Genomic DNA, 22535 nt, shown 5'->3' with positions numbered 1-22535 from the left:
ATCAGTTCATTCGTTTTATACCTGAAGGCTAAAGCGCCAGACCCCTATCATGAGCTGTAGTAAATATTTATCATTTGAGATAACACTGTAATTATGATAACCATACCATATAGGTTTTCTTTGAAAAGTTGAAACATATGCTTTCTGATAAAATGATTCTTATGGTAAACAAAGAAATGTTTTTCACTTTTATTTAATTTTTTGAATATTCTGCAATCAAGGTAAAAGAAAATCAACTTTCAGCAAGAAAAGCAACAAAAATGGACATTCGTCTGCGCAGGAATTCAATGATGTATCGACCACGTTCATCTCAAAATTGGGAAACATAAAAAAGCCAGCTTTGCCATCATGAGCTCTGTCAGATTCTGATTGCAATTTTATAACATTACGTCTAAAAAGAACATGGAAATGAAAGCCTAACAACAAACTACTTGAATAGAGATATTCCAAAACTCTGAACGGTATATTAGTAATTCGTTTTGAAACATGCGAGAGTAGGTCCTGCTGCAAAACTAACGAGATGGGAGCCCCCCTGTCGTCTATCAGAACATTTTAGTAATTTTGATACTCGTGTTCTTATAGAATTGTTCTTATTAAAAAGAGATCAAGCTAATATATTTTTGGATGGTTCTAAAATGAATGTAATGAGCTAGACATTTTATTCCGTGTCTCTAGACACCTTATATCAAGTCTGGTATAGGTGCTTGTTTTCGATGCTTGCTGTAGGCCTGAAAATTAATGCCAGAATGTATTTTGCGATCATGTTTTAAGGCTTCCCAACTTACAAATTACAGTCATAACAACAATCATCATGAAATTTTTTGACGGCTCTCTTCAAACATTGTGGTGTATTTTTCATATTTTGGAAATATATATAGCCTTATGCGTTATACCAAAGAACAAAAGCTACGGTGAAAGGGCAAGGTATTCAATCCTCATTTGGTTTACAGTAATCTAACTATCTTTAACTATTTCGATGCGTCCTATTACCATACAGTAGACAGTGAAAACAACAAACAAATGTGAAAGGCTGAGAGTTTTTGTTCTAAAACGACGAAAGAGCAAAAGAAGACAAAAAGTGTTATGACGTCACAAAATCAAAACGAAAGCCTGTACTATTAACAATTTTACTTGTAATAAACTACAGAAACAAAGTTAAATATGCAAAACATAACTTAGAAGTAAGAATGCTTTCTGCTGTCTCATAACACTCAATGTAATTTTTTTTAATTAGCTCTGATAATATCTTGCTTTTAAATGTTGTTTTTGTTAATATTTGTGTTTTTCAATGCTTCAATAATTAAGTTTCGATTTAATTTCTATTTTTGAATTATTTGCTCCATAATAAATGGTAACCAATGGATAATTGCTCGTGGGTGGATCCTAAATTCTACCAAATCCTTTAATTCCACTGGCTGCAACTCAAATCTTATTAAGAATCGCTTTTAAGTAATCTTACTAGTATTGTTGTACAAAACTCTTTGTCAAAAATATTTACATTATTGACAAGCAGTGTTGGCATTTTGTATGCTTGTCAAATTATTATAAATACCAGTGAAGAATATAATCACACCAGTTGCAAACGTTGGCTTGAATAACTTAAATGAATATCTTGGAGTGAGTAGCTTTCTTAAATTTGACCGATTTTGATAATCTTTTGATAACCCTCTCTCCTTTCTTTTCTACTCGATTACTGCGGAAAGAAGCAAGCACCCAAGTATGTCAGAATATAAACATTCACAATAGGAGCGAAAGCGACTAAGTCAGCATTCAGTGGTATGTTTTCTTTTGTGATCAACTGTCCTTTCTGTTTTGCTTGATTTTTAATTATTTCAAGCGCAAGCAAATTTTTCTTTTTTTACAGCTTGTTTTGCTTTTCTCTTAACCCTACTATTGTTGTAATTCAAGTTAATCAAAAGAGCACAAACATGGTCACAATGACTGTTGTTTGTTTTGCAATTTAACACTTTGGTTTTCTTTTTCATGCCTATCCATAGCTCTTGATATGAAACATCCCAAGATGTTCAAAACAGATGATCCTGGAAAAATTATTCGTAGATTTAATAAATAGTTAAAAGAAATTTCTAGGTTGATAACTGCACAGTTGGAGGCTAGATTGGTTTCTATGACACAATAACCCTCAAATTGGTCTCTTATCGCTTTAACAATTGATTTCGGTTTGGCCCATCGAAGATAATCATGATACAAATTCAGCTGGCTTAGGGCTATGAAAGCCGAAAACATCCAAAGCGCTGGTTTACTCGGAGTGGTTCACGATGTCTACACTATGGCTTGCTGTTTATAGTTTAGCTGTATTGTCGACCGTGTGGTGTGATGTGGACCAAACCAGCGATAATTCAGATAAAAAGTTGCCTAGTGAAAATCGAGATATAAAGACGACATTTGCGAAAGGCTATGTACTTGAAAATTATACAAAAGATGAGGAAGAAAATGATTCAAAATTGGATCTTGTGTTGGGTCGGCTGGTGAAACTACAGAGCCAGCTAAACTCACTGCGGACAAACGTGGAAACAATGTGCGCACCAGAAAACTTAAGGTTCAAGAAGCCGACGATTTTAAGGGTCATTGAAAAAAGTCAATGCCAGACGAGACGTGAGTTTGGTTTTATTTTCGTAGTTTTAGCAATGAATCACTGAATAGAAGACCATCAGGCCTGGTACTGATTACCATTTCTAATTCTATCTATGTATATTGGTTTTAAAAAAACGCAACTGAAGATTTTTCATACTATAGATACTGTGGATGAATTGATATTTCTCTAAGGAGAATTCACGTTTATTGAGAGAAAACCCCAGCGAAAGGTACCTACTATGATTTTCTTAACAGGATTTTGCCCTTTAATAGCTTTTCAGTGACTCTGTATCACAGGCTGTTTATGTATGATTAAATTACTTTGAACCTGGAGTCATACTTCAATCGACAGATGGCTTAGTGTACTTCTTCCCACATATTGTTAAGCGAACCACTAATTTCGCATAAAAATTCCGTCCAATTATCAAAAAGAATTGTCAAACAGGTAAGAATTCATATTTTACACTACTGAGATGACAACCACAATCGCGCAGTTTAGCTCAAGCGGTCGCCATTAATCTAACAGTTACATCCCGGAAAGCAAAGTTGAAGGCAGATGTCAGTCATAGTGTGTGTCCGTGTTACACGGTTGTTGCGTGTTTTGTGCCTGCGTCTACATGTGTGCCCGCCTGCGAATAGCAAAGGTAAAGACATATTCAAAAATCTCGCGAACATGAGGCAACACCTTTCTGCGTTTGAAATTATAATATTAAAACTTAGTGATATTTAATTGCTTTTGAAAAATCCATACACTGTTCAGGCTTAAGGAAGCTCTCTGTGAGGGTTTTCCAACCATGTTTAGGTAAGGATAAAGAGTATTTTGATTCGGATATAATACATGGAAATCATCCCGCTGTAAATTGAGTGCTAATAGCTCTACGTGAAAATAGCTAATAACATGCACCTGGAAGGAAAATAGTGCAAGACGTTGGAACAGGAGCGCACCGGCGCTAACAACCCAAAATTATGGGAAAAGCCACGTTTCTTAAAGAGAATCCTACTGCCTAAGTTAGGTACATTGTGGTCCTTCAACTTTAAAATGTACTGGCGTCTCTAGAAGATGCAACAGACAGACTGAAGAACATACAGAAACGCAGGCGGACGGCGAGCACAGGGACCACGCCATCGGGGGCCGGGATGGCCATGTCCTCCCCACACTTTTTTACAAAGCCTGGAGTTTTAAAGCTGCAGTAAAAGGGGAAAAAGTCTTGGCCCCCTACTTCTGCCCCCCTACTTTAAAATTCGTGGCGTGGGCCCTGGAACAGGAAGAAAAGATGTAGGCCATCCCGATATCTAACACCTCGCAATTAACCTTCAGAAATTTAACTGGCGCTATGTTTATAGAATAATTTAGCACAAAATCAGAAACGTCAAGGGGTGTGTGTGTTGGTGTGTGTGTGTGTGTGTGGGGGGGGGGGGGGATGTTCTCTCCTCGAACAATCTACCTTTTGAGGGAGCCATGATATGTTTCATTGTTTTCATTATAAGGATTTATGTTTATCTTAATTACATTGCTATTTATATCCAACTACAAATGATTGCACATTCATTTGCATTTATCAAGCACCGCGGAGCAGGGTGGCTGGGGGCAGAAAACGCCCCAACTTCCTCCCCTCCACGTGAAATTTTGTGAGAAAACTTAATTATCAAAACTGCTGGTGTTACCCAATGACCAGGGCTCGTCAACGCCAGATAATCTCAAAGCCCATGATGAAACACATCTTTTCCACGACCTTTGATAATTTTTTTGCCCTTGTAAAAGATAACGTGTGTCTAGTGTCTGTCATGGTTATAAACTGTTAGCAGGAATCGAGCTGTATCTCGGGGCTATAAAATTTTGTAGCTTGTTTTTCAGAAATTCAGGATTGGTTTTCGTTCTTATGAACTTTAATACAGGGAAATTGAGAATGAAAACGCAGTCGGGCTTCTCTATGAAAAACATTTATCTAATTTGATAAAAAATTTCAGATTGTAATATCATAACCATGGGCCAATTATAACAAATTGTCCTTTCTTGTCTGATAATCCAAAAATCCCAATTTTCACTTTGATTCCAAGAGAACAATTTCTGATCCCAACCGCATTTCCACAGTCCCAGTTTTGTGAAATTTGGGATTGAATAATCCCAAGTGGCAACCCTGTCCTCCACCCCTACTGAAAGCATCTTTCTGCACACCTCTGGCTAAAAAATCAAAGATCAAATATCAAATAGATCAAATAAATATGTGAAAGAGGCATCCTGTCCAGAGGAAGCCTAGGGGTTACTGTTGCAATTTGTTTATTACTAATAACGAGTCGATTTTCATCGAAAAGATTTTTGGAAAAGATTGCTCGAGGTTTACACTATTTGTAGCGTTGAAAATTCTTACCTATGATTAAAAATGTTTCGTTTCTTTACCCCTCGAAGTACATGATAATCATTTGTCCACAAAGCTACCCACCGCCTCGATTGTACTGTGAGCCACGATGTCTCTGGGAACTTATAATGTTGGAGTTTCTTTAAAGTGAGACAACCTCGCTTTCAAATATTTTACAAGCAACAATGCAAAGGCACGTCGGTCACATTTCGTCAAAAGCCAGGCAAATGGCCTAACCGTCCTTTGTGGCTTTATAGCAAGATGAACAAGAGATGAAAACCCGAAGAAAAGAGTTTTGCCAACTGATTTAAACTAGATTAAGACTGAAATAAGTTAGGAGCCTACCTAAAGTTTTTGTTTCCAGAAAAACTTTCTTCTGTCGTGAGCGGTGCTCTCCCTGAAGATATTAATTGTCTTGTTATTCCATAATGGCCGCCTTTTCCTGTAAGTGCCGCAAAGGATCAGCGTGGCATTGCGGAGGCACTTCCCGAGTAAAAGTTCAAAACGGGTACCACAGAAAAAAAGAATCTCGAAAGGCAGGGCCGTAGATTTGTTAGCACGTAGAGGTAGCAGAGCCAAAGAATATAGAGTATGTAATGGGACATGGTACCACCTAGCAATTTATTAATTGACACAGTTGAGGGCAAAACAATTAAGAAAACAATGATCGGTACTTTTTTTACTAAAGATTTTTTCAGCCCTATAGTTAGATTTAGTTGGATCAACGTTGGATTTGGAGTCCTATCATTTCCCCTTCAAAACCATACATTTAACATTGAAATTGGGGGAGGGGGGAAAGTTATTTTTCAAACGAAAGAGAAAATATCAAGTCTCGACTATTTTGGTCCAGTAATGTAGGTATTGACTTAGGCTTTTTGTAGGTTCTAATATTCGTGTAAGGTTGATTTGTCGAAATTTATGACCATTCGTAAGGTTGTTTTCCCTGCAATTTTTTTTAGATTAACGCAAGGGATGGGTGGATAAGTTAGTTAAGACGATTAGCTGCTCGGGCACAATCGCCGAATATGAACCACACTGACCATGGAAATAACGGCCATCAACAATGGTCAACTTGAACCAGGCACCATGACATAGTTGCAATTTTTGTGGACGATTGTGGGTTCCAGACTCACTCTACCCAGGGTAAAACCCTGTATGCCGGGGCGAAATATTAGTATTCATCTATTTTAAAATTCTATCTCATCGCATTGGATTCTCATCGCCGTGTTGCTTTGTTCTACTCCTTTTTGTATTATTACTCATTGCAAAATTGACAGGATCCGGCGGACAGCATAACCGACGGACAGCATATCCTGCGTTTCTTCTTTCTTACACATAACAGTATGTTGCCTTGGTATTTCAACTCTGTGGTTTCAAAGTAATTCAATAGGTTAGTTCTTCGGACTAAGTATATTAGATTGAATAAAACATCCCCAAAATGTATTATTCTTAATGAAATTCGATTAATACTCGTGCTGATAATATTGTAGCAAGATAAAAAGAGAACCTTTGTAAGCTGTGGCATTTCTGCCTGATAAGGCACACCAGCACACCCCCAGCATCTGATAAACATAATTCGGCCTAATTTGTGGATTTTTTGAAAAACTGTATCACTCTGTTTAATAAATCGTGTCTGCAGCTAAATAAATGGGAGAAACATTCTTTTCATGTGGAAGTGCCTGTTCGCTAATTCCTTGAATTTGTCAGATTCTAAAGGCTGGCGTCCAGCAACGATGACAATGTTTTATCATAAAGATTAATTTTCAGTGGTCTTCTAAACTTCGATTTAAAATATGTATGACAAGGCTTATAGTAATCATGCTTGGTAGGAACAAGCAAGTCTTTTAGGCCTTCCGTGCCATGCAACAATCCGATCCGGTCAGGTTTACCTTGGGTCTGAGTCTCTATTATAGTACCAGAAAAATAGTTAGAAACTACACACAGAAACTTTTTTGAGCGAAAAAGATTGGAAATCCCCTCCTCCGCATCCACTCTTGCTTGCCACAGCAGCCGTCTACAATACCTTATCCCCGGATTCAGAAGGCTCTGGCACCCAGGGTAGATCAAGTTGTGCCTGAGGCAGATCCTCAACATTCTAGATGAGATATTTTTGAGACATCAACAGAACGGCAGCGCATGCCAGCCTATGCCCTCCCCCGCTTTCCACAAAGATTTCAGTCATCTTTTTCAATAATAATAACAAAATCGTAGTTGATTGATTTGAAGCTTTTCTTAAAGGTTTTTCCGCCATATGCCGAAACCATACCTTGACCAAAGTGATTCCATATTTAGTTGGACGAATTCTGTGTTGGCAACCCACTTTCTTACAATAGATTTCTCATGAACTGGTAATTTTTCATCGGTCTTTTTGTGTCATCGAATAGTTTCAACGATTTCTACACATAATGGGTGTGGTAAGGGTGTGGTCATGGATGTGCCCCTTTCTAGTTGTTTAGGACGACACCTCTGATTAGTTCTTAAAACGGTGATTTCTACGATACACATTCTTGGTTGTTGAGGTCGAAACTATTACGTTGTGACATTTCGGAAGAGCTAAGGTCCGAAGTGTCCGAAAAGCATTTGTGTAAAACCTGGCTATTTTAAAAACTGAAAAGCAAGCACGAGGTTTGACGTCACGGGAATGATGAGTGGAGTTCTTTTGCTACTTTAATACGTCTGATAGACAATGAAGCCTTTATACCGGTAAATTTATCACTAGATCAGAGATATCCAGTTATTCGACAATTAATCAACTTGATATTGACATCCCAAGTCAAATTTGGAATTCTCGAAGAGAAGTTTCTTTCACACTGGGGCCAAAACATGGAACGAGATTCCAAGAAACATCAGAATGAGCCCCACAATTTCCATGTTTAAAAGAAACTTGAAGGGATTCCTACAAAGTTAATAAATTCCTTTTGCGGTACAGAATTTGAAAATGGCTTTGAAAAAAGCAAACATTTTACAACATACTTAAAGCTTTTCCGTCTGACACTCCTCGGAGCATAAAACGTCAGAATAGGTTCCGAAAAAACACGATGGAAAAATATATACCCAGTTGTGGATCGAAATAGGCCAATCAGAAAAACGCAAGCACAAGACCGGTATAGTTGACCAATCAGTGCCGCGAGCCTAAAGAAAAATTACCAATGGAGTCCAAGAGAGAAAAGTGCAGAAGAGTGCTGTTTTATCCTATCCCCCAATCTTTGGGTTGTGCGCCCTACGTAGCCAGAATCACACTGGCACGTAAATTCATAAATGACGGAACTTTTTTGTTTGGTAGGGACGCAATCCTTTTGAATGGATGGAAGGGCTCTCCTAGTGCTGTAAACAATCCGAGGATTGACAGCAAAGAAACAATTGGTTATGGCTTGCCTAATCTGACTCTCGAATCGCAAGGAAGTGTTACCAATCCATGGTAGTTTCAAATAAACTGGGCACTTTTGCGGACAAAACTTTTGAACAGCCGAAAAACTTGCGATCTTCTCCTTAGTATAAGATAAAATGACGTCTTCAGGATAGCCGTTGTCCAAGAAGATCGTTTTGAGTTTTTCCAGTTCAGCGTGCAGTTTAAATTTCGAGCAGAACTCAAAATTTCGAGCAAAACTCTATAATGACGACATGTTTCGGATAATTGGCAGAGCCCGGTCGTCCTTCCATCTAGCAGTTTTGGAGTCAATCTACATAAAAACGAAAAAGCCGCCATTGTGTAGACAAAAGGAGTTCGTTTTCTCTCTTGGACTCCATTGGTAATTTTTCTTTAGGCTCGCGGCACTGATTGGTCAACTATACCGGTCTTGTGCTTGCGTTTTTCTGATTGGCCTATTTCGATCCACAACTGGGTATATATTTTTCCATCGTGTTTTTTCGGAACCTATTCTGACGTTTTATGCCCTGAGGAGTGTCAGACGAAAAAGCTTTAAGTATGTTGTAAAATGTTTGCTTTTTCAAAGCCATTTTAATAAATTCCCTAAACAAAACATGATCCCTTGGTAGAACAGTGACATCTTTATTTTATATATATTAAAGACGTAATTATAATAGAAGTAGTTTATTTATATTTGTATTATAGCTGATAGGGAATTCGTGTATAAAGATTTTAAAATGAAAATGAATGAAATACCGGCTGTTAGGTTCATTTGTATCTTGCTTCTAGGCAAAGGGAGTGGTTTCTTCATCGAGAAGTTGACCTTTGAATAGCTAATGCTGTTATGATGTCTTTTTTTAGAGTTTAAACCCAAATTTATGTCTGTTGTTTTCTATTTCAAAGGTCTTTGTTTCTTTTTAAGGATACAATGATCATTCAAAACAATTTGTGGGACATGATTTATCGACTGAAACAGATCTGATTATGGAATAGATAAAACTCAGATATTTAATTAAAAGCATCGGCATTTACCGTTTCATGTCTGTAGGTGGCCTTTCTCTGTCCTTTCCCAATTTTTTTGAATAGGTTTCTCAATTTTTCTGTCATAGATTTGTTACTAATATTTAAGGGCGATTCCTTGAATTCTTCAGGAAAGTGGTAGTTCTGGTAAAAGGCCTCATTTAGTCATTTTTGTCAGATTTAGAAACTCGCATTAAAATGAAACTGAAACTGAGCAATCAGAAACATAGTCTTTATGAACAAGTCTTGAAGATGGCAAGAAAAAGAGGAAATATATCTTGGATGATACAAAAACATTGTTAACAATAATATCATTGTTGATGTATACGTTTTTAAAGTGTCTAGAAACCCCGTCGCCTGCTAAGCACAAACTCAGTAACATTTTTTGTTGGTTTGTCCCCATATTGCTATGGATAATTTATGCATGCATACTATGCCAGCAAAGAAATGATCATGCTATCCATGTTAATCTACATCTTTTACAAGCTTCGTTTCTATTTCAATCTACCTTGTAACTCGTATTAATATCAAATTTTGGATCCCAATGGGACGTGATTTGAAACAGTCTAAAAGCATTGCTTCTAACTGGCGCCAAAATTTTAGCAATACCATACTTAGCTCGTTTTAATTAGTAGCTCGTAGAATTTTGTGATATTAATATTCACATTTGCGAGAATATATTTGTCTCTGGTAATCCACGCTGCAAAGGCTTTGGGAAAGCAAAACCACACATATGGCATAAACGGCCACTCAACCTAAACCACTCAAACCTTGCAAAAATATATCCTCTTTAACTGATTAGCTATTTGCTTCAATTACTTTTCCGATCTCCGATTCGATTAGCTATTTCCTTTAATTACTCCCCGATCTACGCTGCATTTGCGATATTCGAATTTTCCCACCTTTCCACCTTACAACTACTATTTTAGGCGAATCTAGAGTTCTAAAATGAAACTTCACAAAAACCAACTTTTAAGATTTTTTTAATTTCAACGGCATAGCAATCACAATGAAATACTTCTAAATATGCAGAATCAGTCAACTTAGTTTAGCATATAATCGGTTGAGATCTTGCCAATTAAATTTTTAAAGTTTGTCAAAGAATCACTGTTGCTTTGGCTCTGTTCATGAACAGAGACCAAAATACACAGACATAATAGGGAAAGAACCAGTATACATGTGGCCAGATCTCAGTCAATTCGTAACACATTCGACCGATATTGCACATTTAGAGGCATTTCATGATGCTCTTATATGTTATGGGATCCAAATTCAAAGATTCTGAAAAAAGTTTTTTGTGCCGTCATCACTTTAGCACGCTTTTCAAAGTGCCGAGTTCCAGACATCTTTTTGCTTACACAACTTTTTAAATGTGTATTAACCTGCATCCACTACATTTAGAATTTACAGTAACAACCAATTTTTTCCCTACAGTATATTTGCTATGGGAGCTTATTTCAATAAAACTTTGGAAAAAATTCATAGTGTAATATTTTAAGGCCAAAGCTAAAATTTCTAATACAAGGGAATACAAGGAACACATTTTTCACTTAGCAATTGACAAATCTTTCAAGTACAACTTTTTTCTTATTTTTCTAAAAGTATGTCAAAAAATCATCGCACCATTCATGAACATTGAATATGTCTATGGCATATCAGCTACCACAAAGGCTAAGCCTTTTTTTGTTTAGAAGATTTTAATTTTCCAAGCAAAATATTATCTCAAAGCAATCTACCAAAACCTTAATCTTATTTAAGAGAAAAAGTGACATTCTCTGAACAGACAGAAACACACTGCTTTCAACATCATTGTGCTTTCAACATTTTGCTTTTCAATTATGTTATGACTAAAACAGTTAATCAAATTACAGAATTTAAAATATTTGGACGTTCCATATATCAATTAAGCTTTGATTTTTCCCTTTAAATTTTCCCTTCACCTTTGATTTTTCTGTCTATATCTTTTTGGCTACTTCCTCTATGAAATTTCATTCCTTTTTGAAGAAAGTCAGCTTTAAAAAATTGTTAAAAATGCTACATAACTAAACTGCACGTTTTTCAAATCCATACACGCCATTTTTTGTCAGTAAACTTAAAAGGAACGGATTATTTTAGAAATTGAAAAACTCTGAACAGGTAAAGAAGTTATCAACTGAAAACTGTAAATGTTTTATGGAAAAGTGCTGCTTTAGGCTCTTTATATCAAATTTAATGTATTACATATTTTTATAAGAAAAAGCCTTATGAAAAACATAAGAAACAATGCCTGTTGATATTCAAAAAAAGTCAAGAAATAAAAAACCAGCAAAAGTTGAAAAATAATAGAACTGGTAGCAGAACATCCGAGAGTGATCAGCAAAATAGCATTGAAACACAAAATAAACTTACTCATTAAAACAAAATCACTTCGGCACCATAGATCATATGGACTCTGTTTACTTTGCTGAAAATAAAACTGCAGCTTCAAGTGTAACATTCCGGACAGAGATTGACCTACTTTATTAAGCACTTTTTATGTCCGAATTCGTTTACAAAATAAGAAAACAAAATACGAAACACGGGAGGATGAAATTATTCAATGAAAAGAAACGCCAGGCCTAAACTGGAGCCAAGTGTTATTGAAATGAAGAAAGTATAGCTATAAAACTTTAATAATCTTTAAGCTATTTTTTGCAGTTTTGCATTAACAAAATCAGATTACCCCATTGTTGAAATCTCTTACTAACCAAACCTTTTGATTACGAAAATAAAAACCTGGATCAAATTGTATGTAAATATGTATTTTTCATTTATTTTGCAGCTTCTGAAATTGGAATCAGGTATCAAATAGAGAATTGTGGCGAAGGGACATCAAAGTTAGGGAACTTTTTCATTGCAAACGGATCGTCACATGCTTATAACCGAGATGATTTATTTTGCACTGTTTTTGTTCCTTTCACAATACCGGAAAAGCAGTATGTGGCCAAAGCGAAAATCTACAATGTAATATCATTTTTTGGAACGTATTATGGATTTCCAGGAATTGCGTTCAACATTGAAAACGGAAAAAATTTTGATTTTGTCATCATCAGGTATCTATGTGGAACAATATTGAATTTCTGCATTGTAATTTATGACACTTTTTACATTTGACTGGTTATTCAAATCGCAATCTTAACACTTTACAAAAGCCAAAAAATAAGGCAGGTTGTCTATATGAAAAGAATAACTGTAAAAAGAAATGCGTGGTAAAATGGTCCTGTCCTTGCTATTTTTAACGAATATACTTTTTAGGAGTTAAGAAACGTGACCAGTATCCGTGAATGATAGCCAATGACTCACAATCTTTTCTGAAATTTTTTGAGATATACAGCCAGTTAGGGAGCAGCAAGGCACTGGTCGGATTAACGATTTATCAACGCTGCACAATATTTTATGCATATATCGAGTCAGGAGCTCTGAGCTGAGGGCTGTTAGCGAATCAAGTTGCTTATAACAGTGTACACAAATAGAAACATTGTCTTTAATTTTCTCTGCTGCAAACATCAAATTTGTATTATTTACCTGTTTTCACGCTGTTTCAGATGCTTTCGTTAGAATATGAATTTGCTTTGTCACTAGACTACACTCCAGGCTTGGCTGTTTTCAGACGGGTTACATGCAGAATGGCGCGGTTCAATATGTGAGATCAAAAAGTGGATCTTGCTATAAGCACCCAGAAGGACGAACCTGGTTCAATGTCGAGGTAATCACCCTAGTATCATTTTCTATAGATGATGCCCCTAAGGACTCAACTCAAAAGTTCCCAGGAGTGTGCTTGAGTTTTTGTTAGATATACCTACACAGCAATCCCGAAGCTCCCGATAACTCGTACTATTATTAACTTGAACTGTTGTTGCATTCTTCTTTATTCATCCCCAATTCATTTTGATTCTTGTTTAGAGGGTTCCCTATAAGGTCTCCTTGCCCCTCCACTTTTTTGCAGAGCAAAACAACATTTTTAGGCAAAGTGGGAATAAATCTAGTCTACCATTCTGTAAGTAACTGTGCTTAGTAATATCAAAGCTTGGTAACTATGTATTTACCAAAGAAAACAGAGAAAATTTAAAAAGAGAATTTGGTAAAAATAATCGGTCATTGTCTAAGTTTTACAACGACTTATAGCTTGGCTAAGAAAAAATAGATCGAACAGTTTTTTGGTTGTACAGAACTTGAAAATTGACTTGAAAAAAGCTTTTTCGTCTGAATTCAAATTAAAAGCTAACAAAGGGTCTAAGCAACCCAGCATAGTACAATTGGTGATCTGACAGGAGAAATAACAGAAAGAAATTTCCAGTAGAAGATGGTTACACAACAATGAAAGGTCGCTTCAGTAGCATGCAAAGAAACACCAGCAAAACATGTAAATGTTTTCATCTGAGGAGCACTGTCAACGACAATTCCAAAAGGAGAATTCTTTAAGTGCAACAATCTCGTTAATGACCTGAGAAACTTATGAAAACTTGAAACTATGAGGAGGTATTATTTCCTTGACCATAATATTGAACAATTTTACTTTGCTCGGGCCACGTATCCGCGAAACGTTCAGGTTTACGAAATGCACAAGTACCCGAGCTACCAGCAGCATCAGAGGTAACGAAAATATTAAAAGCAAAATATACTGCGCCCAATTATCAAGCAAACTGAGCAAAATGGTCCAATCTTTAGATAGAACAAGACAACAACTTTGAAAGACAATAAAATTTCTACTATAACAACGATTAGACCTTCCAAAAAGTAGCCGTACAATGTGTACTGAGCCGTCAAGTTTCTATATAAGGCCTAATTCCGAAACAACTTTCAAGAAAAAGTGCAACAAAAGCATTGTAACAGCAGCACTTTTGTCCCAAGAGCCTTCATTTTGAGAATAAAAACCTCTGCTTCCATAGCATGCCTTCAAACAAGGAATCAATAATGATGGAAGGCAAAAGAAAAACGCGTGAAGTTAATAAATAATTCATTTAATTTCTTGCCGGAATAGCTTTCAATAACACCTGGTCGTTCATGATAAAGAATAGTTGAAAGATACACTACGCGGCGCAAGTCAGGATGAATGTTATCAGACAAAAATAAAACTTGCCACTCAAGTAAAAATTTTAGCAAACAAATGATTGTGAAATTGTAGCTCAAATTTTAGCAAGTAAAAATTTTAGCAAACAAATGATTGTGAAATTGTAGCTCAAAACTGTTGCAACTTTATTTCGACTGGAAAAAATCTGCAAAGAAGGCACAAGCACGAGGCGAAAAAATGTATGTTGGAAGAAGTCGGACGGCTCAAATACACACGAGTATTGAATTTCACTGCAGGAGACCAAACTATAGACATCAGAGCATTTCTAAAACAACTTGGTAAACATACCTGGTAGCCAGTAAAGGAACTCATACTTCGTCAGTCACCTTTCCATCAGCAAGCCTGAGCCAAAACACACTGGTGAGAAGAGAACAGCGTGGAAACAGCATAACAATATAAGCACGATAACCCAGACCCAAAGCAACTAAATACACCCATCTGAGTCAAGGGACCCACACTTTCGTGCAGAAGCCCAAACTACAGAACTATTTCTTCTCTATTATTCCCAATGGTATCAAAGAAGCACAAAAGGACTTAAATATTAAACTGAAGCATGACAATTGACATCCAAATGAGAATAATATAAATAAGCTAAAATAGGAACTTCTAGCGACATCAAATTCTACAACTTCCTTCGTGAAATCAACTCTAATAAAATTTTGTTCGATCAGAATTTAGCTCTATGGTCCAGATATCGTCTTCGTGTTTTCCGAGGCTCAGTTACCAAGTTGTTTGAGCACTCCAGCTTAAGTGATCATAGGTTCCGAATCTTTGATTGGCTGAGCAACCAAAATTCTGCATACCCCATTAGCCAATCAGAATTCAAGAATTTGACAACAAACGTGTCTTGCAGCTAGATTTAGGCCTATTTTAGACGTTTTTACCACTACCCACAAAAAATAATAGTGTAAAATGTGCTGAAAGATAACCTTAATTTTCTTTTAAAAATTGAATCTTTGATGAATTTAGTTGTTTTATCAACGTAATTAAAAAATATGAACTTACTTTCACAACCCAATGTTAAAATCTTTTCTTGTCGGCATTGATGTTTGTGTTAACGACGAAATAAATTGCTAAATTAAACTGAGAGAAAATGGAATCTACCTTTCTCTTAAAATAACCACAATTGTACGATTTCTTTTGCACTCAGGTACTTTGAATATTCATTTTAAATGCTTGAAGATCGACGAGAAGCTCATGTCCACTGATGTTCACTGCTACGGCCTTGTAAAAGCTGACGCAATTCGTCAAGGATGAAAAGGGCGGGAAAATGAAATATGAATCATTTTCGAAAAATTACCTTTTCTGGGTGAAAAAAATATCTGGTTGTCTGAAAAAGATTCGAAAGCATAAAAGAAAATGTAAGGAAAATGAAAGTTTAACACAATGTTTTTTGTAGGTAGTGGTAAAAACGTCCAAAATAGGCCTAAATCTAGCTGCGAGGCACGTTTGTTGTCATATTCTCGAATTCTGATTGGCTTATGGGGTATGCAGAATTTTGGTCGCTCAGCCAATCAAAGATTGGGAACCTATGCTGCTTAAGTGGTAAAGGCAATAGATAACTCTCAAAAATGGGCCCACTGAAAATTCCTAGGTGCAAAAACATTTTTAGATGGTTTTTGCAATCTACTTTTGCAATGACTTCCATATGTCATTCCGACGAAGAAGTTGTGAGCTAAAAATTAGTGATGATGACCTTTTCTTCAGCGGACAGCGCCTTCTTTTTGTCAACGCTAACCAAGGGCTTTCAAAGGTCGCTTTTCTTGTATTTGCATCTTTGTGCACAGGTATTAGAATTCTCTCCTAGGTTCAAGTGATGACTGGCGAAGCAACATTATTTATCGATGGCTTTCAGACCGTGAAATTCAGTCCTCACTTTAGTCCCATTGGACGCGCTGGTGTGCTTGTCAAGCATGGGGATGGAAATATCATACGGTTCAAAGATTTGACTGTAGCGCCTTTTTACAAAAGACAACTCAATGTTTTCGAATGCAGCAAATATCACCGAATAAATGCAAATTACTACCGCCTTGATTCAAAAGAAGGGAACTGGCCAGATTCTGGGTTTTGCAAAAGCATAGGGAATTTCAAAATAAATAGCACAGAGTATTCAATAAGCGTATTTCTGTTTAACCAGAGAGGACCTGATGGAGGTCATCAATCAGGAAGGCTTGGAATAATGTTCAACGCACATGATGAAAACAATTTTGATTTTGTATATTTCAGGTAAGCAAAACAATATATGATGAAAGCTTGGGACTATTTAAGGATAAAGTAACGATAGAGACACTAAATTTATTATGTGTCAAAATGTCGATTTTAAGCACCATCGCTATCTCAATCATTTTTAGACTTTGTTTTATGCTCAATCTCAAGGTTCAATGTACAGCATAATATAATATAAGTTTTTGAATCACATTGAAACAAAGAAATTACTCATAGAAATACACACGCAAAGAAAGAATTAGCTTGAAAATTATTTTTTGCTTTTGTTTATTTTCGTCTCAATCTGCTTAATTTCTTTTTCCATACTTTTTCAGGCCAGAAGATCAAAGAGCGTGCTATTTTACAGGTTTTGTCCGAAATTCACGGATAACATGGTCAAATGCAAAAATAGGTGCCTGCCCAGGAGGTCCGTTTAAAGGTGGTGCTTGGAACAATGTTACCATCTATGTCAGGAACAGCAACGTCGTGGTTTATCTAGAGGGAAGACATATTCTATCGACCGAAACACATTTCAAAAGCAGGTTATAATCAATTAGCTACTAATTATTTGCTTGCTTAGAGACCATGAAAACAAATGTCGTAACCTGCACTTTGAGGCTAACACAAGTGAGAAACTTTCACTTCGCAAACATAACGTAACATAACGAGCGTAAGATGGATACAGCGAGCAGCATTCTCAACAAACAATAAGCTGTCCATGAAACATCTTTGCTCCGCAGGGAGTTCATAGTATGTAAACAAGGGGTGTCCAACTTAATTTTTAGAAAGGCCATAAAGAAAATCTTACTGCACAGGCGGATCAGATGAATAGTTATGTAAACCATCAGGAAATGTTGTATTGAGCAGTAAATTGATTAATACTTACAGTTACATGAAAATTACATAAAAAACGTACAAAAGCAGTCACATTAAAAGATGGTCAATGTGGAATGTTACATAATTTGTTTGCAGAACGTTTATTGACATCTAAAACAAAAAACTTGTAGTTGACGTGCGAGGAAAATCGTATTTCTCTATTTAAGGTTGTAACAATGACAAAGTATGCCTAATAATGAATCATAAACATTTTGAAGGGGGAAGGCACTCTGTAAACATAGCACATGGACTAAACTGTTAAATTTATTGATAAAGTGCGGGCCACAGAATATGCCAGGGTCGCATCTGGCCTGACGGCCGTATGTTGAACACCCATGGTGCAAACAGGTGCCATGGTGTAGTAATGAATTTGAATGGGGGAGAGGAATGTACATCGTTGTGACTTTCAGGTATAACGCTAAAATTCAGACCGAACATTAGTTCAAATGAATCCTGGGTACCAGAGCCACATTTCATCGAGGGAAGAAATAGAAAAGAGAAGCAGTCTGCTTCACCTCTTCTCTCTTCTACTTCCGCTTTAGAAATTATGTGGCTCTGGTACCCATGGTAGACCCAATGCTGGTTTATTCTCCATCTAAAGTCTATTCAATTGTCCCTGAGAATGCTATAACAATCTTGAATTGTTCCTAAATCACTCTTATCAATAACCTTTGTAGTTTTTTTTATAAGGATTTAGATTTTTATTAAAATCCAATTTCTACTTTATATTGTTTTTGTCATAGGCCAGTTGGAGGAGTAATTGTTTCAAATGACAATGCAATAAATGTCATATCTTTCAAGGACTTCAAAATAAATGCCATCTCTCCAGCTGATGTCACATTCTATGACTGTCATACCAACACACACATATCTAACAGCTACTACCTGTTAGATGCAAATCACGGAGTATGGCCAAACGACACATTTTGTCGAGCTTTTGGCAACGAGGTTCTGCATGGTGATAACTATAAGATTTCTGCTGAGATGTTTATTACTGAAAGTAAAGTCGACAAAAAAATTAACCAGCTTTACGGTTTAGCATACAACATACGCAATACTTTGAACTACGACTTCATCGTTTTAAGGTAATTATTTACTCAAGATATAAACTAGTAGTAATTTATGGTAAAATATTTTAGAACCCAAAACCTGCCCAATAGCGAACTTTGATAAAAGCAGCTCAACCGTAGACCCCCTGCGCTCACTGTTCCTTCCCCACCGTGAAATCCCTTTCACCCTGTTTTAGAGAAATATGCATTGAAGTTTCACAGAATGGAGATTTAAAGGTTGTTTTTTGCTAACTGAAACCTAAGATAAACAGATCATTCATCAATGTTCTAATGTTTGGAGACGAAGAAGTCAAAACTTTTTATCAAAAGCACTTTTCCAGTCTGTGTGCCTACCCTACTTATGCAATGGAGCAACTTAGCTTGTTTATGTTGTTTTACATTTAAGTGCATATAAATGAATGCGAAACAAAGTTTGCATGCAGTTTACACATCCCCCCGTTCTTTACGTAGGGCTCGTGCTCCCTCAAAATATTATAAAAATCCTTTGAACAATTTACTTTGTTATTATTGTCCTAAAAAATTGTGTCCTAAACGTTCTATCTTTCCTAAGGCATCAGGCCTCCATGCACACTCCATTTATTCTTTTTTGAAGTGCAAATGAACTAGTTAATAGTATTCTTTCAGAAACCAGAGACTTGATCAAGCTTCTGAAAGAAAGACGTTTTTGAAAAGCATAATGCTGCATAAAGCATAAGTTTTTAAATGAAAAAATAAAGCTCTATCTTCTGTCCATGTATCATTTTCTAATTTCTAATAATGTGCTTTTGTAAATAGGCCAAACAAAGACAGCTGTTATAGCATTGGACATGTGTTTAATGGTGTTGTAAACTTCGATGAGTCTCTGAACGGCAAATGTCCAAATGGTCCTCCAAAGAAAGGGTCCTGGTTCGAAATGTCTGTTACAGTTTGGCAATCAATGGCTGTTATATATTTGGAAGAAAAACATATTTTGACTATAAAACCGAAGTTCCAGAATAGCCCTAGAGGAGGTTTGCCCCCTTTTTGCATTTAATTTGCTTTATAGTGTAGATAAGATAGTGCCTTGAGCGCCTTGGAATCTTTTAGCGCAATCTTAACCCTTTATGTCCTTCGATCATGTTATTGAACTGAGTCGGCGGTTAACATCCTCGCTTTAATACTGTCTGTATTCAATCGATATCACACCGTTTTTGTCTTTCATTAAACGGAGACATTGACCAATACAATTCAAAATGAAAACGGTATGAAATAAATACTGTATCTTGCAACCATTCAAAAATTTTTGATATTTTTTATGAAAATTTTTTTTAAAAAAAGTCTTTGATGTTTGCTCAGTTGGATTTCTGTTGCGCTCTAGGGGTGATTGTCTCGAACGGTAACAGAAATATACTTACATTCCGGAAGTTCAAGCAGTATCTGATCCCTCCACTAGAATTTGAGCTAACTAGATGTGGGCCTAAAACAGATGTCATAAACGGAACATTCTTACTACATGCTGCGCAGCCGTACTGGCCATCGAACCTGTTTTGTTCTGCATTTTATAAAAAGTCATTTGAAACAAAGACAGAACAATACACCCTGGAAGCGATGCTTCAGAACGTAAATAGTCACTCTGGGGTATATCTTGGCCATCCTGGTCTTATGTTTAATGCATTAGATCAAAGCACTTTTGATTACGTTTACTTACGGTAAGACGAACACTTTTCTTCCAGCTATAATTTGACATTGCAGTTTAAGCCTCATTCTTGCCCTCCCTTTTCTCTTTCTTCTTCATTTCCTTCTTCTCCTTTTTCGCTTCCTCCTCCATATCCTCCTCTTCCTTCTCCGCATTCTCTTTCTTCTTCACTTCCTTCTTCTCCTCCTTCTTCTCCTTCTTCTCCTTTTTCCCTTCCTCCTCCATATCCTCCTCTACCTTCTCCGCATTCTCTTTCTTCTCCGCATTCTCTTTCTTCTCTTCCTTTTCTTCCGTCTCTTCCCTCTCCTCCATCTCCTCCATCTCATCCTCATCCTCATCTTCCTCTTTCTCCTCCTCTTCCTACTCCTGCTCCTCCTCCTCCTCCTCCTTCGCCTCCTCCTCCTCCTCCTTCTCCTCCTCCTTCCTTCCTCTTCCTCCTCCTCCGCCTCCTCCTCCTCCTACTCCTGCTCCTCCTCCTCCTTCTCCTCTTCCTCCTCTTCCTTCTCCTCCTCCTCTTCCTCCTCTTCCTTCTCCTCCTCCTCCTCCTCCTTCTCCTCATTCTCCTCCTCCATCTCCTCCTCCTCCTCCTCCTCCTGTCCTCCTCCTCCTCCTCCTCCTCCTCCTCCTCCTCCTCCTCCTCCTCCTCCTCCTCCTCCTCCTCCTCCTCCTCCTCCTCCTCCTCCTCCTCCTCCTCCTCCTCCTCCTCCTCCTCCTCCTCCTCCTCCTCCTCCTCCTCCTCCTCCTCCTCCTCCTCCTCCTCCTCCTCCTCATACTCCTCCTCCTCTTCATCATTATCATCACTATCATCATCATCCTCCGCTTTCTCCTCCAATTCCTCCTCCTTCTCCTCCCATTCTCCAGTTGAAACTAATGCTCAGCCGTTTAATATTTTTTTTGTAAACTAATTCTCGTGTTTGTAGGTTGCACAATAAAAAGCATTGTTATCAATTCGGCTCGATTGTGAGGGGATACATTGTTGAACTTCGAGGGAATTCTGGTTCCTGCGGAGTAATGAGGCCGGAACAAGGCAGTTGGTTTCGACTAACCGTCAAAATATCGAAGAAGGAAGTGAAGCTGTACATTGACAATGTATATATAGCCAGATATTTTACTCTCCTGCCAGTTAAGCCTCGGGGCGGAGTTATTGTTCCGAACGGTTTCCAAAACACGGTTTTATTTAGAAACTTTCAATTGACTTAACTTACCTTCGTAGTTTATGTAAGTAGTAGTGTGTTGCATCATTTCTCACACAAATAATATTGCGTGTAGAAAGTTTAAGTTAAAAAACATAAGACAAGGCCCGAAAAGAGGCAGAATCAATGTTCTTCCTTCTTGTACAAACCATTGTTGATGCAACAGTACATCACCTTCCCATCAAGCACTTGCAAGTCTATTGTCCTTTCTCATAAGACAAAGATATAAATTCCTTTATACTACATATCTCTAGTTTTTTAATTTCTTTCTAAAACAGCCCTTTTGTGTAAAAGACTATATTATATGTGTATATTTCATTAGAGACGTACAATGCCTGCCAGAAGTTTTGGAACAATGACTCCAGTTTCCAAGGTCAAAATCAAACATCCCCCTCTTCCCCACGGAACAATGTAGGTTTACTATGAAACGGGTTAGGATTTTAGAAAGCACTTTCTTTTGTGCTTCTTTTATGATATTTTTTTAAACTATCAGCATTGCTCTAGGGATAAGGGGCGGAAGTAGTAATTTTTTTCGAAAAAGGAATGAAGGATTAGAATGCAATGCAAATTGCTGGGTGTTCCAAGTACCTTTGGCAGGCATTGTAGATAGAACATTCTTAATAGAGGTTTAGCATTTTCGTAAACATTGAAATGATTTTCATGGCCTTTTTGACGCTCAAAGCTTGTTTGTTGACATGAAAACAAATAGATAGATCAACTTTAATACATTGGAATCCAACTATTTCCAACTCTACTTTTTAGGAATTTTTGCTTTTGCGACCAAAATTCTGGCTTTCTTTCAACACTCTCTGTTTAAAATCCAACCCTCGGGATATTGCTGTTATCAATTTGGCTCCCAAATCTTCAGAAATTATTTTTCTATGGTGGGAATTTTGTACATATTGCAAAAGTAAAATACATCTCGCCAGGTAACCATTTGTACTTTAATTTTTGCTCGTAACTGCTCGTAAATTTCTGTAGTATTATTTTGAATTTCTTTGCTACATGCAAATTATGGAAGTGGTTTTTTATGTTAGTTAACGGAAGAATAAATAAATATTTCAAATAACAAACGAAGCAAGGACACAAAAACATAATAAAATTTATCCAAC

At 36.9% G+C, this 22535-nt stretch overlaps 1 protein-coding gene and 1 long non-coding RNA gene across 2 annotated transcripts in view; one reads left to right on the top strand and one right to left on the bottom strand.

Annotated features, from left to right (window-relative positions):
- The window catches only part of LOC135689590 (uncharacterized), a 47726-nt gene extending 31462 nt beyond the window's left edge, over nucleotides 1-16264 (bottom strand). Inside the window, exon 1 of the long non-coding RNA XR_010516538.2 lies at nucleotides 14714-16264. This is a non-coding gene — a long non-coding RNA (uncharacterized LOC135689590). The remainder of the gene's footprint in view (nucleotides 1-14713) is intronic.
- On the top strand, nucleotides 1607-22438 carry LOC135689578 (uncharacterized). Its single transcript, XM_065206844.2, has 9 exons — nucleotides 1607-2613; nucleotides 12137-12407; nucleotides 12937-13060; nucleotides 16233-16651; nucleotides 16966-17172; nucleotides 18250-18591; nucleotides 19351-19565; nucleotides 19913-20243; nucleotides 21151-22438. The coding sequence occupies exons 1-9, from the start codon at nucleotides 2277-2279 to the stop codon at nucleotides 21428-21430; spliced, it is 2526 nt and encodes an 841-aa protein (XP_065062916.2). The 5' UTR covers nucleotides 1607-2276; the 3' UTR covers nucleotides 21431-22438.
- The last annotated feature ends 97 nt before the right edge of the window (nucleotides 22439-22535 follow it).

The sequence above is a fragment of the Rhopilema esculentum genome, chromosome 5, assembly GCF_057945365.1.
Source record: "Rhopilema esculentum isolate cy_ngs chromosome 5, ASM5794536v1, whole genome shotgun sequence".
Lineage (NCBI taxonomy): Eukaryota > Metazoa > Cnidaria > Scyphozoa > Rhizostomeae > Rhizostomatidae > Rhopilema > Rhopilema esculentum.
This window is presented reverse-complemented; position numbering and strand designations above follow the sequence as displayed.

Bases quoted from the DNA above. Each gene is read 5' to 3' on its own strand.
- LOC135689578 (XM_065206844.2), top strand. From the start codon at position 2,277: ATGTCTACACTATGGCTTGCTGTTTATAGTTTAGCTGTATTGTCGACC. The intron at 12,408-12,936 runs GTATCTATGTGG...CTTTGTCACTAG, and splicing joins TTTGATTTTGTCATCATCAG to ACTACACTCCAGGCTTGGCT. The intron at 17,173-18,249 runs GTTATAATCAAT...TTTTTGTCATAG, and splicing joins GAAACACATTTCAAAAGCAG to GCCAGTTGGAGGAGTAATTG.